This window comes from Propithecus coquereli, unplaced genomic scaffold (assembly GCF_000956105.1).
Source record: "Propithecus coquereli isolate 6110/MARCELLA unplaced genomic scaffold, Pcoq_1.0 Scaffold134, whole genome shotgun sequence".
Classification (NCBI taxonomy): domain Eukaryota; kingdom Metazoa; phylum Chordata; class Mammalia; order Primates; family Indriidae; genus Propithecus; species Propithecus coquereli.
This window is the reverse complement of record NW_012137636.1, coordinates 1,645,193-1,660,407: the sequence shown is the minus strand read 5'-3', so window position 1 is coordinate 1,660,407 and position 15,215 is coordinate 1,645,193. Positions and strand designations below refer to the sequence as shown.

At 46.1% G+C, this 15,215-nt stretch overlaps 1 protein-coding gene across 3 annotated transcripts in view; it reads right to left on the bottom strand.

Moving 5' to 3' along the window:
• AOAH (acyloxyacyl hydrolase (neutrophil)) overlaps positions 1–15,215 on the bottom strand; it is a 220,309-nt gene that overhangs the window by 112,120 nt on the left and 92,974 nt on the right. For all 3 annotated transcript variants that reach the window (XM_012638764.1, XM_012638766.1, XM_012638767.1), the window contains exons 7-11: positions 7,606–7,666; positions 6,663–6,733; positions 5,741–5,789; positions 3,329–3,377; positions 1,376–1,470 (exon numbers count right to left, since the gene is read on the bottom strand). In XM_012638764.1, the coding sequence (XP_012494218.1) occupies positions 1,376–1,470; positions 3,329–3,377; positions 5,741–5,789; positions 6,663–6,733; positions 7,606–7,666 (325 nt within the window). The remainder of the gene's footprint in view (positions 1–1,375; positions 1,471–3,328; positions 3,378–5,740; positions 5,790–6,662; positions 6,734–7,605; positions 7,667–15,215) is intronic.

Here is a 15,215-nt window from a genome sequence, read left to right as displayed (position 1 = left end):
AGTCTTTCTTAAAATTAGTTTTCCCCCACGAATGCATATGCCTGGTATGTTTTCTGAGTCTTTGAATGACCAAGAATAAAGTTCTGTAGTTCTTATGTGAGAATGATAGCTGGTATAGAGACCTTTGACACACACTTTTTCCTTCTCAAAATTCTTGTAGAGGCTATTCCACTATTTTCTGAAATTTGGTGTTTCCCCATTTTGCCTTGCAACTGCTGTACCAACAAGGTGGAGACTAGGTGGTGTCACCAGGAGAGGCTTGTGCTCCGATATCACCCTCTGCCCCTTTCGGGAATCTGTGCACAGGCAAGGGAAGGATTGGGGTTGGGCACAGCGGCAGCTCTCCCCCACCTCCAGCTGGCAGTGCAGGCATCTGGTGGGCAGGGGAGGCGAGCTCCATCCCCCACCCAAGTACTTAGCATGTCTCAGCGCAGAGGTTTGAAGACCCTTTGGGGGTCACCTGACTGCCGTGGGCTGGGGAGGTGGGCCCTGGGAAGGAGAGACCCCACACCGGACTGGGGACCCACGGAGCACTGGCAGGAAGAGATCCTAGCAGGCCCTAGGCCCGAGTGCCTCGAGTCGGGGGGAGCCCAGTGCTGCGAGGGTCTGCACCTGCCCTGAGCACCTCCTTTGCCACACGATTTCCCAAGTGTTTGTACAATTCAAGAGGAAGATAACGGCATCCCAATAATGTGGCAGGTGTGTGCTCAGGTGATGACCTGGGAATATACAGAGTTGCCATTTTGTGTCTACCCCATATTTATGAGCCGTTCATCTGAGTGACACATGCAAATCTCTCCCAGGGGGTCTGAGGCCTGACACAGAGTTAATAATGTTGATTTCCTTCCCCTTTCCTTGCCTCCTCTGAGTCTGTCATTGTTACAATTCAGCCTCGTGGCCCCCGTCATTTCTTTCAGTTAAAACCCTCAGGACAGTCCCACCCCTCTTCAGGAATGAATGGCAGGCTTGTCTGTCCCCCGATACCCTTCCGTGGAACACAGAAGCGGCCCGCGGGCTGAGCACTCTGCTCTGCCAAGTCCTTCTCACTTGCTCGGGCAAGAACAAGCTGGAGAGGCCCAGAGCGGCAGCCCCGGCCTGCATGGGGAAGCCAGCGTCCGTCCTCTCCGCGCACTCTCCACCTTCGTCTTCACTCCCACCGGCCACCTTAGGGCTCCTGGCCGAGGTTGGGAGCAGAAGGAACCCTGTGCCTCCGTTTGCCTGGGACTGAAATGGCTGCGGATATGTCTGTCATGGCAGATTTTGCTGAGGAGGGAGATTTGCACCTGTTTGGAGCTGGCATTGCATTTAGGGAGAGCAAGGGGAAACAGAAACAAAGGCCAGCGCATCTGGAATCATTACTGCCAAGATTACTTACCAAAGACATCTGCGAAGCTGTGATCCATTCGGGAGAAATGCGAAAATGAGCCCCTGCCGAGTCTCCCAGCAAAATGATTCCTCTGGGCTGTGAACCTGGGCAGCACAATTTATTTACATTATTTATGCACTCAAGCGGCTTGGAGCCTCCAGATTGAGTAGTGGTGAGAGCAGATACCCTGGTGTGTATTCCAGGCACAGAGCATCGTAACAGTGATGCATTGCCACTTTTCGGGAGTTGGAGAGTGAGGGGCATAGCATTTAGAAGCAGAAAGAGATTTCTAGGCCATTGGAAGTGCTAGCTAAGATGTACAGATGCAGGTGTACTTCCGAGCTCAGCATAAAACAAACTGCCATACAACATCCTGAGTGCATGATGGATGAATAAATGAATCAAGGCTTTATCTGAACTCAGAAATATGCTCTACATTTTGGTTCTGGAAATTGCATTCTTGAAAACACACCAATTTCTATTACAATTCACTCTAAGAGTTAATGACCCTATGGAGTCATTTTGATTTTTCAAAGATGTTATGTTTTTTTTAAAGCCCTTAATCCACATATGCAAAGGCACTGGATGGATGATTCCGGCTGATTAACGGAGAGATGGAGATAGAAGGGTCTCCGTGCAGCCCTGAATGTTGGGAGGTTCAGAATCACTTAATCTGATTTTGAGCCCCATGCTCACAGATCATTCTCCTGTGGACACACTCCTCCAAATCCCTTCAGATCCTGGAAGAATCAGTTGATGTCTCTCAGAGGCAGAGACGGAGCCTCCTTTCTCTACCTCCAAACCCCTCAAGTCATGCTGCAGGATCGCCCAGCCTCGCTACGGTGCCTCCTAGCCTGGCCCGCATGGGAGCCGCCACTTGGCCACACGAATGAGAACTGAGAAGACCCAGGACATTCTGGACAGCACAGGAGGAGTGAACTGTGAGGAATCCAAGAAGCTTCCCACAGTGACCCCAGACCCTTGCACCAGGGTTTCCCCTAGATCTGCATTTATTTACTCACTCATTAGTTGGTTTATTCATTCATTCTTTTATTTATCCAACAAATATTTCTAAACTGCATAGATATGTAATGGGCCTTTAAATTTTCCATCCTCCTTCCTGACCCTCTGAGAGTTTAAAGACAATTACACTTTAAATTGTTCCAAGGCAAGGACTGTATGTTTTTTGCCCATGAAAACTCAGAGCCAAGTGTAGCCCTTGGTGCATAATTGGAATATTTGCTCAGGAAATACCTGTTGCATGAATGAATGAGGGGAATGCTTCTGAAAGTAGGGAGAAAAGCATTGCCTAAACTTAAACATGATGTTGCCATGGGGTCAGCATCATGCAACATGTTTTCAGTAATGGGTGGGTGGTGAGGTTTCTCCTGCTGGGGCTGGTGGCACAGATGTCTGTCACATTTGGGCATTTAGAGCACAGAGCTTTTGGGAGGCCCTTACATGCTACAGCGTGGTGGTTTCCCTCAAATCATTCAGATATGCATCTTTAGCCCAGTGGACACAGGGACTTGTCCATCAGTACAAGTCCAGGCGTCTGAGCTTGTAGGGTAGTGAGAAGGAAATGCGAAAGATTAAAAATTTCAGTTGGCACCTCTACTTATTTTCTTATATTTGGAAAAGTGCCGGATTTCTGTTACTCTGTTATCCATCCTGCAGCCTTTTCTAACATTATCACTGAAGTTTCCAATCCTCAAGTAGTTAATTAAACACATTAAGTTTTGCTTTTTTTAGATTCTGCCTCCTTTTCCAAAGCTTTTTAATGTCTTTTTCTGATCTGTCATGAAAATAAACGTGAATTGGTCAACATAAAGTAAGTTGTAGCATGAGGCACTTCCTGACTTTGACGGTCTGTTCACTTCAATTTGACTCTGATTACAAAAGAATATTCTACTGGAGGAGAATAGCACAGTATAATAGCACCCTGAATTTCACTGTTCATACCTTCACAGAATTTCTTCTCATATGGAATTCCATCTTTTGGATCAACACCCTTTAAAAAGAGAAATGATGAGATTAGCAGTTTGGTTTTAAATTTATGAGACACATACACTAAACCCTCCCTAAATGGCTTTGAAAGAACAAAGACAAATGAGTAGATAAAACACTTTAAAGTCTCTTGAGCCCTTAATCAACACAGCAGCGCTCCATGCTGAGTGAGCTGGGCTCCGAGGAACTGGGGACAGGAGTCAGGAGACACCCAGACACTGGGCTATCTCACTCAGAGGGATGCAGGGATCTGGGAGAGGTGCCCGGACCAGAAGTCTCACCAAGGGACCACCGAGTGACTGGGACACAAGGTCAGGGTGGGTCCTGCAGTCTCTGAGCTCAAGACCTAAGTGTTCTGACATCTCTAGCACCTAAGGATGGATGCTTCTAGAGCAGCAATTCTCAAGGGGGGCAATTTTGTGCCTCCCCCTCCCTGGGGACTGTGGCAATGTCTGGAGACATTGCTGGTTGTCGTAGCAGGGTGGGTGTGCCACTGGAATCTGGTGGGCAGAGGCCAGGGATGTTGCTAAGTATCCTACAGTTTTTAGGAAAGCACCACCAGCAAAGGATTATCTGACGCAAACATCAATAGTGCTGAGATTAAGTAACCTGGAAGTGAGATTGGGCCTGGGAATGGAACTGAGTTACCATGGCTAGGATTTCCTAACACCTAAAGTTACAGCTACCCTTTAGTGGAGTGGCCATTCCTCAGAAGGAATATTCCTAGTATGCCAAGATGAAAGTGCTTGGCGGTCAGAGATGTGTTGGAAAGAGTGTGCTCACTCTCCCGGGCTTGAGTGAGAGTGAGCTCCCCCTGCATAATAAAACATCAAAGAACCTGCTAACATCATTCTCAACACTGCTGTTCCATGGGCACGGTTTGGACAATGTTGGACTTGACGGTCTTAAAACTCCCTCTGAGTTTGTGACATTGTGATTCTGCGAGTCGTTTTTCCTCTGTGGGAAGGGATGAGTATGAAGGTAATGTGTCTTTCTCCATGACCATGATGAGCTCATGGTGGATTTCCTCTGGTCTCAGACAGTCTCTTGCTTGCCCCTTGCCTTCCACCCTTATGTGGGTGGCACTCCATGTCAGAGACAAGGGTGGGACCATGGAATGAAGACAGACCCTGATCAGCCAGCCCCCTTTGTCCTCTGGCATGACAACTAAGCTTGGGTTTATCAAAACAAGGGTTGCCTTGGGGGTCTTGGCACCATAACCTCCAGGGGAGATGTCTTCCCCCCAGTGAAAAGGCAGAGTGACTGAGGGGTAGGGTGGGTGGGGCACAGTCATCTGTCATGCTTTCAATATCCCAGAAGCCATGGGACCAGAATGTATACAGTAAGTGATTACTGATACAAGCCTGGACCATTAGTGTACTGGACAGAGGAAAATATTTACAAAAACATTTTCCTCTTCATCCAACCATATAAATGAGGCAACTAGTCAGAGGAAATGTACCTTGAAGCCAGGAAATCTTAACCTTCAGGGGCCCTCATTTGTACCGCTCTTGTCCATCTGAGTGCTGGGAGTGACTGGGAGCTATAGAGTGTTCGGAGGGGGGGGGAGGAAAGCCAGGCTTCGATTAGGATTTGTTTTTCCATAAATGCTGCTGGTAAATCAGAAAAAGAGATCTCAAAAGAAGGGGACCTGAATTTCTAAGATTCCAGAAATGTTTTAAGATTTCTTTTATTGCTCTAAATAATCATTTACTCTGATACTTGATTTTGTATTTGTAAGTTGGTATCCTTTTTCTTCATGAGGAGCCGTCAAATCATGTAAGCTTAGGACCCCACACACGCAGGTCTGCTGTGCCGCTGCTGTCCACAGATGCACGTTTGGTCGGCTTTCCTCCCTCCTTCTCTCTTCTCTATCTGGAAGCTGCAAATCCATTATTCATAGGGAACTGGGACACCGAGCGTTAGCAGCCTCAAGGTGTGGGTAGCGGGGTAAATCCAGGGTGATTTCTGCTCTGCCTGACGTGGCTTATGAAACGGAAAAAAATGGCTGCAACAAAACAAGAACAGCATGTGGTTCGCTCCAACAGCTGTGTGGGTTGCGGTAAAACTTTGCTAACACTATTCTTCATTTAATTTCACACTGTTCAAAACAGAATAAAGGGAATAAATGTGGGTGACCTTAAGTGAGGCTTAAAGGGCTCGTCACTGAGAGAGCCTCAACACTCAGTACATCACCAGCACTCTTCCTGTGTGATCAGAATTCTATACTCATCTTCCGAGCAGCAGGAAAAGAGTTGCTTCGGGCTGTCACTGTCTTCCCGGGGTCTGACTAATGCAAACAGGTGATAGGCTTTTGGGGAGGGTGGGGAAAAGGGGATGGGGTTAAATTTGAACGTGGTTGCTCACCCAAATGCCGTTACAGTTTGAATCCTGATGTGCATCCCAGTTGTCTGGCCTGAGGAGGAAACATCAATATTGGTCTTTGGCACATACTTGTCCCTCAATGAATGTCAGTTTCATGAATGAGTGAATGGACGGGGGAGTGCTACTAGAAATGCCATGGAGAGAAAACAGCATTCCTCATGGAAGAGTGCCACGTACCACCGTGTGTTGTGACGCCCAGAGGCCTCATTCAGCCTCTTTGCATTAATCTTGGTTTTGTATGTTCGCTGGGAGCTCTGGATCAAATCCCTTTTCATGATTGACTATATTCATGGAGTATATTGTTGTGGAATGGTGCTGATGAACATAATTAACAAATCTGCACCCCATTGTGTCAGTAAATGCCCAAATATCTGGTTAATTCAATGCTTTGGCACTGTAGTCACAGCTGAGGTGAGGGTTGGCATATCCGTTTTTTAAGTCAGAGATGTGATTGACTGAACATCAGCCCAGGGATAAAGTGTGGCGTGCTTCCCATCCATCGGAGCCCTCTCCTTACTCCTGGGGGGAGAGGCCGCTATTTCTGGGCCCAATCCTGCGTGTAGAACTTATATAGAATGCTCATAAATGTCCACAATAATCTATTTACTTTCTTGTTTCTCCCATTCAACTATCAGCTCCAGGAGAGGAGGTATATTTCTATTTTGTTTACCACCCAGCACGATGCAAAGTGCTTGGCAAATAGTTGGTGCATTTCCTGGACAAATGAATGAATAAATGAACAAATAAATGCTGTTCTTTTTTTGCTAAAGCTTTAGTTCGATTGAGACGTGGAGGTCCTGTCTCTGCATAAGTGGGAATACCCTAGGCTGGGGGAAGGAATTATGCCTCCTGCCCCCTTTCTTGAAGGTAATTTTCAAAATCGGTGGCCAGAGGAAATAGTTACCTTCTGCCTGGGTACACCAACTTGTTGTTGTCGTTACAGTCTCGCCCTCGCCAGTGATAGCCCCGCAGCGTCTGAAATTGAAGAGCACGCATAGGATGTAGTCAGTCTGTTTGGGTGTTATCCGTGAGGAAGGTTAATCGGAGCTGTCTGGGTGGTACTGACATCTGCAGGTTTTAATTCAAATTCAGTCTAGGAATACTGAAGCACACCAAGAAAATTAAGATTAATATGATAAGACATGCTGTGGGAGGTGAAACGTAGTATAACACTAGGGCCAATGACAGGTGGCAGGGTGTGTGTGCGTATACGAATGTGTGTGTGTGTGTATACGAATGTGTGTGTGTGTGATGTTGGGTGTGTGCCTATGTGTGTGTTTGTGGGGGGTGCATGTGTATGTGTTTATGTGTGTTCATGTTGCAGACGTGTATGCATGTACGCGTGTGTCTGTGTGGATATGTTTATTCATGCATGTGTGTCTATGTGCACCTCCAGAAACAGGAGAATCATCCAATTTCCTGAAATTTCTCTATCAACCATCATTCTTGTCAGACTATAAGACAATCGGTTTATTTGGCCAAATGATTAATCATTTTACTGAATAATTTAAAAATCTCTAGCCAACACACACACACTTTAAAAAAGTAAGTTAAAGTAAGTTTAAGAATTTCCCAAATAATTCACAACACCTTTCAAGATAACCTTTGTTCCCATAGAGAATCCCAGCTGGGAACTGAAATAAAAACAGTCTGGGCCTAAGATTTACTCTGATGGCCTATGGATTATCATGATGCCAAAAAATCCTTAAAAATCATGAAATAATGTATTGTTCATCAAATTAATAATGCATTCAAATGAAATTCAGCCTTGTCTTATTAAAGGAAAGAAATCTGTAGGAAGCAATGCAATATTTAGTGAACATCTAATCATTTTTAATAATACTTACTGGGAAGATGCTGTATTTGTCTGAATCTACATCTTTGAATGGCACAGAATTTTGAAAAGCTCTAGAAAAAAGAAAACAAAACATCTGGTGAGCTAAGAAAAACAGAAACCATGTTTGTGAAAACAAACAGAGACATTTTCAGATACAGCTGTGTTGCGTTTTGTGACAGAGGGCCATTCTAAAAACAGAATTAAGGGTCTGCGTGGTACATGAGAGAGCCAGCGAAACTGTGCCACTCTCTGCTCTCCACCCAACAGGACAGTTTTCTCTGTGATATTTAACTTGGCCCCTATGGGGAAGTGAAATAATTGAGTTGAAATTTTAGAGGATGTGGATACTGATATTGAGATCCCAGGAAGTAGGAGACTGTATTTTGAGTTCAGTCAATGAACTCAGCACTACAAATTGAATTCTTGCCATTTTACACATTCTGTTATGGAAAGCTTTTCTTAAAATTTTACTCTTTTTAACCACTTACTCTGAGAATCTTGAGGCATTTATTATAGTTGTCATTCACTGGCAACTTTCATTCCCATTCATGAGCCTAGGAAACCAAGGACCCTGCTGTGATGACCAAAGACATCCACGCTGAAGCCACAGACACTCACAAGAGTGGATTTCCCCTGTGCCCTCACCACCAGACTGTTCCCAGTCTCTGTGGAAAATGCTGCTTTTGGTTTAGGAAAATCACTTGTGAGGTAGCAGAATAATGCAGTGATATGGCAGGGTAAAGCTTTTCTGGGGCCTAGAATTTACAGCGAGTAACATGACCCTTTATAGCTGTGGTCCCCAGCCCCCCGGCCGTGGACTGGTACTGGTCCACGGCCTGTAAGAAAGCAAGCCGCAGCCACTCCCCGTCACTCGCGTCACTGCCTGAACTCCACCTCTCCCCTTCCTGCCTGTGGAAAAATTGTCTTCCATGAAACTGTTCTCTGGTGCCAAAAAGGTTGGGGATTGCTGCTTTACAGGATTTACTAAATGATCTTTTGAGTCATCAGGGCATCTCAGCAGTTCTGAGAACCTCGAGACACGCTGGTAGCGTTGAGCCCATCTTTTGCACTCTGGGGTGGTGGACCCACCAGAAGGCCAGGTTACAGGCCTCTCTGGGGAAGTCCTAAAGGGCACCGTGCTGGTTATATATGTAGCCTGTATCCTGCTCTGCAATTCTGGGGCTGGGAATTTTGAAAACACACTTCCCAGGTTCCCTTGCCAGCTAGAGCTGGCATTGGAGGGAAGACAGGGCAGAGAGAGGAGAGGAGCAGTTGTTCTCTCTCTGTCTCTGGATGTTCCCTTCAGTGGCACTGGCTCTAGCCACAGCTGGCCCTCCTGGGAGTCTCAGCCCGCGTGGCTGCTCATTTTTACCCCCAGCCACCTAGCACAGCTAGGCTGCTTCTCCTTCCCCTTTTGACTCTTGCAGCCTCTTCACACTTACAAAACTGGTTCCTTTTATTAAACCTTCCCTACATGAAATACCTGGCATGGTTCTGTTTCCTGACTGAACACTGAGTAGGACCCCAGGATGAACGAGTGTGGGGAGGACCCTGGGCGCAGGGGTGCAGGGAGCGTGGAAGGCAAGCTCCTGTCTTGGGCAACTCGTTGGCTTCTAGGACCCAGTGCTGAAGGAGACACGGCTGGTGTCTCATAGCTAGTCCTCCCTCCCTCCCTGGGCTGGGGAGCAGGGGAGGCTGAGACCCGGAAAGAACAAGGCAGCTGGCTGCCTTTAGTGTCTCAAAGAAGAATTTTCCCTTAGAATTAAAGTCCTCTTGCCAGATCTGAGTTGAGTGTGGCAGTTCATAAGGGCTCCAGAGTCTGCGGTTGGAACCTGCTCCGTCCACCACTTCCTTACTAGCTCTGGGGTCCTAGGAAGGCAATTTAACCTCCTTGAGCCTCATTCTTTTTTTATCTGTAAAATGTGACTCATGCCATCTCCCTCCCAGGGTTTATTGGGAGGATTAAATGAAACAACATGAAAAGCCCCTGGTATTGGGCCTCACAGAGTGCTTGCAGCTGTGGTTACTAGCGCTTGCAGTCTGAAAGGACAAATTCACCTTCTTCTTGGGCTGGGAATGGTTGAACAGGGCCAGAGAGGAATGACCAGCAGAGAGGTAGGGAGGTTCTACTTGCTGACTGCACACATCCCCTCTTACGTGGAAAGTTAGACCGGCCCTGGGGGAAGGTGGCGAGGGATGCAGTAGTAATCCAGGTGTGGGCTGTGGCCAAATGCCACCGCTGTATCACCCAAAACTTTGATTTTCCCACTGTTGAAGTGGTGGGAGATGAAGGTTCCAGAAGGGGACTCAGAGAGGCTGTAATGCTGCTTTTCCTCACGCAAAACAGGAGGTAGGACAAGATCATCTGTAAGATTCAGCCCTGCTCTGACATTCAAAGGTTTCTAGATACATCCCATTCTTTGTCTGCTCTGAGCTACGAATGTTTTTCTCCCATTGCATCTTCTGTCAAGAAAGAAACGCTCCAGTCTGGGCAACACAGCAAGAGCTCATCTCTACAAACAATCACAAAATTAGCACGGCGTGGTGGCACATGCCCGTAGTCCTAGTGTAGGCTGAGGCAAGAAGATCGCTTGAGCCTGAGAATTGGAGGTTACAGTGAGCTATGATAGAGCCACTGCATTCAGCATGGAAAAACTCCAGAATAAGACCTTTTCTAAAAAAAAAAAAAAGAGAAGAAAAGAAAAGAAAAGTTGAAAAAGCTTGGACCAATGACATACAATCATTGAAGTTGTGACTGTTAAGAACAGTTTTGGAGGAGGCTTTTGAAGCTCACATCTGTGAAACTAGGTGGCTTTTTCCCAGGGGGGAACCGGACCTCTTGGACAGCTGTTTTATTTTTCTAGTTGAGAAAAGGGGTTGGGGGAGAGAGATGGCATGGATCCAAAGAGCCATAGTTTCAGTCTGAGAAAAGGTCTCATTTCAGTATGCCAGAGTTGTCGCCTTCCACCTTTGCCATCTTAGGGGTGAGAGTTTGTCCTTGAAAGAAGGAACAATGAGTTGTCTCTAGGACTTGAATACCAGTTCAGTAACCTTGGTCTGCTTAAAGGCTCAAAGTGACTGACCAAAGCCATGCATTCTAGACACGAGTGGGTAGATTGGTTCTCCAAAGCAGAGTAAATTGCAATTCATCTAAACTATACAATCCCTTATTCACAGCCCCCTGATCCAAATGTTTTCCAACTTTGTAGCAACATCATTTGGTGACAAAACTTGACCTGAACTGATATAAAGCAGTTGATAAACTTTACCATACTGAGTGTGAAAACTCATACATTTCACTCTGAAATAGAAATGTGTTTGATCAAGAGGTGCTGGGGAGGGTAGGTGAGTTATGGTATACGCACCATATGTTACTTTCTTAAAAATATGAAAATTCTGAATTCTAAATCATATCTGGTGCCAAGGTTTTGGATAAGGCATTATTTACTTTTTACTAAAATTATTATTGTAAAATTGCATCTAAACTTGATACCTTGTGTATCCTTAGAAGTATCTAGGTGTATGTGGAAATGTTCATTCATTCATTCATTCATTCATTCCACAGGCGTGTTTGGAGTCCCTGCTGTGTGCTGGGCATTCATCCCATAGATACGAGGGATGAATACCAGGCACATTTGCTGTGCTTGAGGAGCTTAATGATGGATGGGTGAAATCCACGCATCAGTAGATAATTGAGTCCTGGAGAGAAGACACTACAAAGGTGTTGCGCCCCTAGAGGGAAACATGTCTAACTGTGTATGAGGAAGGAGGTGATCTTAAGGTGAAACGTAAAGGATGAGGAAGCATTTTCAAGGCAAGTAATTGGACTAAGGGCATCCCAGTGGGAAGGAAGAGCCATGTGCATTCCCTTAACATAGCTCTGGGTTCTGAAATTAGACTCTCTGGGTTTGAATCCCAGGTCTGCTGTCTACTAGCTACGTGACTTTATTTCATTATTAATTAATTATTAATATTAATTATTATTAATAAATAAAATTATTAATCATTTAATCTTTTCATACCTCAGTTTCCTCATTTGTAAAATAGGACCACTATCATTCTCTGTCTCTGAAGTACGGTAAGTTCTCAAAAATCATTAGCTCTTATTGTTACTATGTGCAGTGGAAACAGTTATTTCAAGGATGGTTCCTAGGGTTGGGCAACAGGAGTCATGTGTCTTCATTTCTAGAGACAACCCGACCCCAATCCAAGGACCCTGTCAGATGTTCAGGTTTCTGGCCACACAACGTTCTATCCAATTGTCATGCAGGCTGGTATGGCTGCCATGGCTGTATCGTAGATGCCAGATGTCGGGCTAGCAGGCTGGATCCAGTGAGCAACTCTAATTGCAGCCGAATGTTATTAATTACACAATACTGAGCTATTCAAGTTTAATATCTCCAAAATGATTCCGGAAACTGGGGCATTATGACAAAAGAAAACATAATGAGAATCAATTTTCATGTGTACCTGCCACATATTGGAGTCCCAGGTGGCACTGGAGGGCAGGGTGTGGGCTGGCTGTGTATGGATGTGGTTGCGTTCTGTGGGTCTGTGTAAGATGGAGTGAGAGCAGGGAAACCATGAGGGCACACCCTGACCTGTAGACCTGTAGACATGGTTCGCTTCAGTGGTGGGGACAGGACAGATGTGGTGGAAGGAGTAGGGCATGGGCAAGGAAGAGCAAGTGAAAAAGGAAAAGAAAATAGTGTTGAATGAAAAACCCAATTAACGTAGGATATAAATATATAGTTAGTATGTATTTGTATGAAATAATGTGTGTGTGTGTAGATAGGTATTATATAAAGGGAATAGATTTGTAAACGAGGGGACCCTCCTAATCTACCATTGTAATAAATTGTGACAATGATGAACAGCGTGCTGCACTGTGCAAAACAACAAAAAACTTGATTACCCCATGGGAGTAGCCTGATAGTCTGCACACTTTTTTTTCCTGGTGAAGTAATGCTTTTGCTTTATTTCTTCCCTCATTTCTTCCCTGAGCTCCTACTACCGAGAAATGGTAGCCCTGCTTTGTAGGAGCTTATGGGCGGTATGGCAGACTGGGGGAGCAGGGAGTGGGAGCACCGGGACTGAGGGTGGGCTGGGAGCAGGAACACCTCCCTGGGGTGGGGACCCTCAGCTGAATGTTGAAAGCTGTAAACCACACAGGCTGGGCCATGCAGAGGCACAGAGCAGGAAAGGGATTCCTTCCGGAGGGATCTGACCAAGGAACTGTGCAACAGAAGACACACAGGTCTTGTCTCGACCACCTGCTGACTTTGCGCTGGTGGGTCAGGCATGTGAAAGCCACTTGTTCACCTACAGAGGAGGCCTAAGAGTTGAGGGGTCAGTGGGAACCCGATTGCTGGGTTCAAAGATCAGATTTGTCCATTACCAGCTCTGTGACTTCGGTCAAATGACTTTACCTCTTTAGAAGGGGACAATAATGGTCTCTACCTTATAGGGTGGCATTTACGACAGTTCTTGGTGCACAGAGAGCACCAGATAACTTTTAGTTATCATTTTTAGTACTGAACCGCAGATTGTTTTGAAGAATAAATGAGACTGCATTTAATGTGCTTTGTAAATAATAAAGCACTCAACAAATTGTGACCTGGTGTCAAAGATACTTGAAACACAGTGATTTTTAGAGTGAAGAAAAATACATTTTTGTTTTTTCATAAAAGAATGATTTCTCCTTTTAAATTGGACCAAGAAAATTCCTGGCCACAGATGCTCTTGAATTCCATTTCTCAGAGGTGGTTCATTGGAAGTGTTGTCACTTTGGCACTGCTGGGTCCTGCTGGTCCACATCTGACCCAGAAACTACAATGATGCATTCAGCAAGGAGGGGATGGGGGTCTCAATTCAGTGGCAGCCAGGCATGAGGGCATGAAGGGGCATGGGGAGCTGGCTGCACCTGAGCCTCCCAGCATCTTCTTTCATGTCTGGTATTTCCCCTCTACTCCCTGCAGCCCGATGCTGTCCGCATTCACCCCATTCATGGAAAGGGGTGTCACTACTGTTTCTGAGACCCAGGCCAGCACTTCGCACAGCTGGCTTGCAGAGGCTTATGCCGGCGGATAAACCAGGAAGAGTTTTTAACTTTTTAACTCTTGAATCTCTAAGAGGCTCTGAAGGTGGGTCTGAATCGTAGCCTCCTCCTCTCGGTGGATATTTTCACAACAGACAGGAGCTGGAGGTATTCAGTGGATTTAACTCTCATGAAGCTCATGAGATGAAAGGTGGTGGGACATAGTAAATGTGCCTCTGTTAGGGGTTGAATTGTGTTCATCAGAAAGACATGTTGAAGTCCTAACTCCTGCTCCCTGTGAATGTGACCCTATTTGGAAATAGGGTCCTTGCAAATGTAATCAAGTGAAGATGAGGCCATTAGGGTTGGGCCCTAATCCAGTATGACTGGTGTCCTTATAAAAGGAAAAGACAGCTACTAGGGGAAGACGGCCATATGTGAGGATGGAGTGATGCAGCTGCAAGCCAAGGGATGCCAAGGACAGACAGCCGCCATCGGAAGCTGGGAAGAGATGAGGAAGGATTCTACCTAAGGTCTCAGAAGGAATATGGCCCTGCTGATCCCTTGATTTCAAACTTCTGGCCTCCAGAACTGAGGGAGAATACATTTCTGTTGTTCTAAGCCACCTGGTTCGTGGTATTTTGTTACAGCAGCCACGGGAAACTAGTATAGCCCCTCAGTCCAGGTGCGCAGCCCAACTCTCACCTCGGGCATTCTCAGGTCTAACAGCCAGGCTGGACTAGCACAGGCCAAAGTTATTGGAGCTCCTGCGGGACAGGAAGAGTAAAAGAGAAAGGGCCGGGGCTGGTGGTGGGGTTAAGTGAGTGTCTCACAGCTAAGGAACATTCTTTCGAGTCATTAAAACATTATCAGTATATGCAACAGTTGTGGTCTTGCACCCGAACTGGAAGATGAGTGCTGGAGGGACACAGACAACCAGGAGTCTAGGTGTGGGTCTAATTGCCTGAGGATCCCCTAACAGAGAATGTTCAGGAAAACACAGTGCTCTCTATTAGCGCTGGTGCCAAGGAATCTGGATTTGTAAAAGTTCCCAGATGATTCTGAGGTGTAGCCAGCATTTAGTTTATGCTTTAATTTTAGATATGGGGAAACTGAGGCTTGGAGACATTAAGTGGCCCAGGTCCTCAAAGTCGGCTCAAGAGGCAGCATTGCAAAGGAGTCAAGACTATGCATGTTCCCCAAGAACACATGAGGTCAATACACCTGGGGCTGCATGTTGGTCCTCGGCAGCCTGGAGACAGTTACTTCTTTAAGGCTCAGCTTCCTTCCCTGTGAAATGGGAATAATAACCATTCTGACCCCATACAGTTGTGAGAAGTAAGAGAGGCAACGTATTGAAAGGTCAGCACCTGGCACCTAGAACAGCGCCATATGTTTGCTGGTAGCAGCAACAGCAGCAGTGGTCACGTCGGAAGTAGCTTAGCGGAGGGTAGAACCTACACTATTGTGCGCCTGAGTCAAATGTCCCTCTCAAGACACTGTTCCACCTCTTAACGTTTCGAACAGCGACTACTATGACGTCTAGCATAACCCCGGACTCAAAGTGGAGCTGGAGTGTAGGA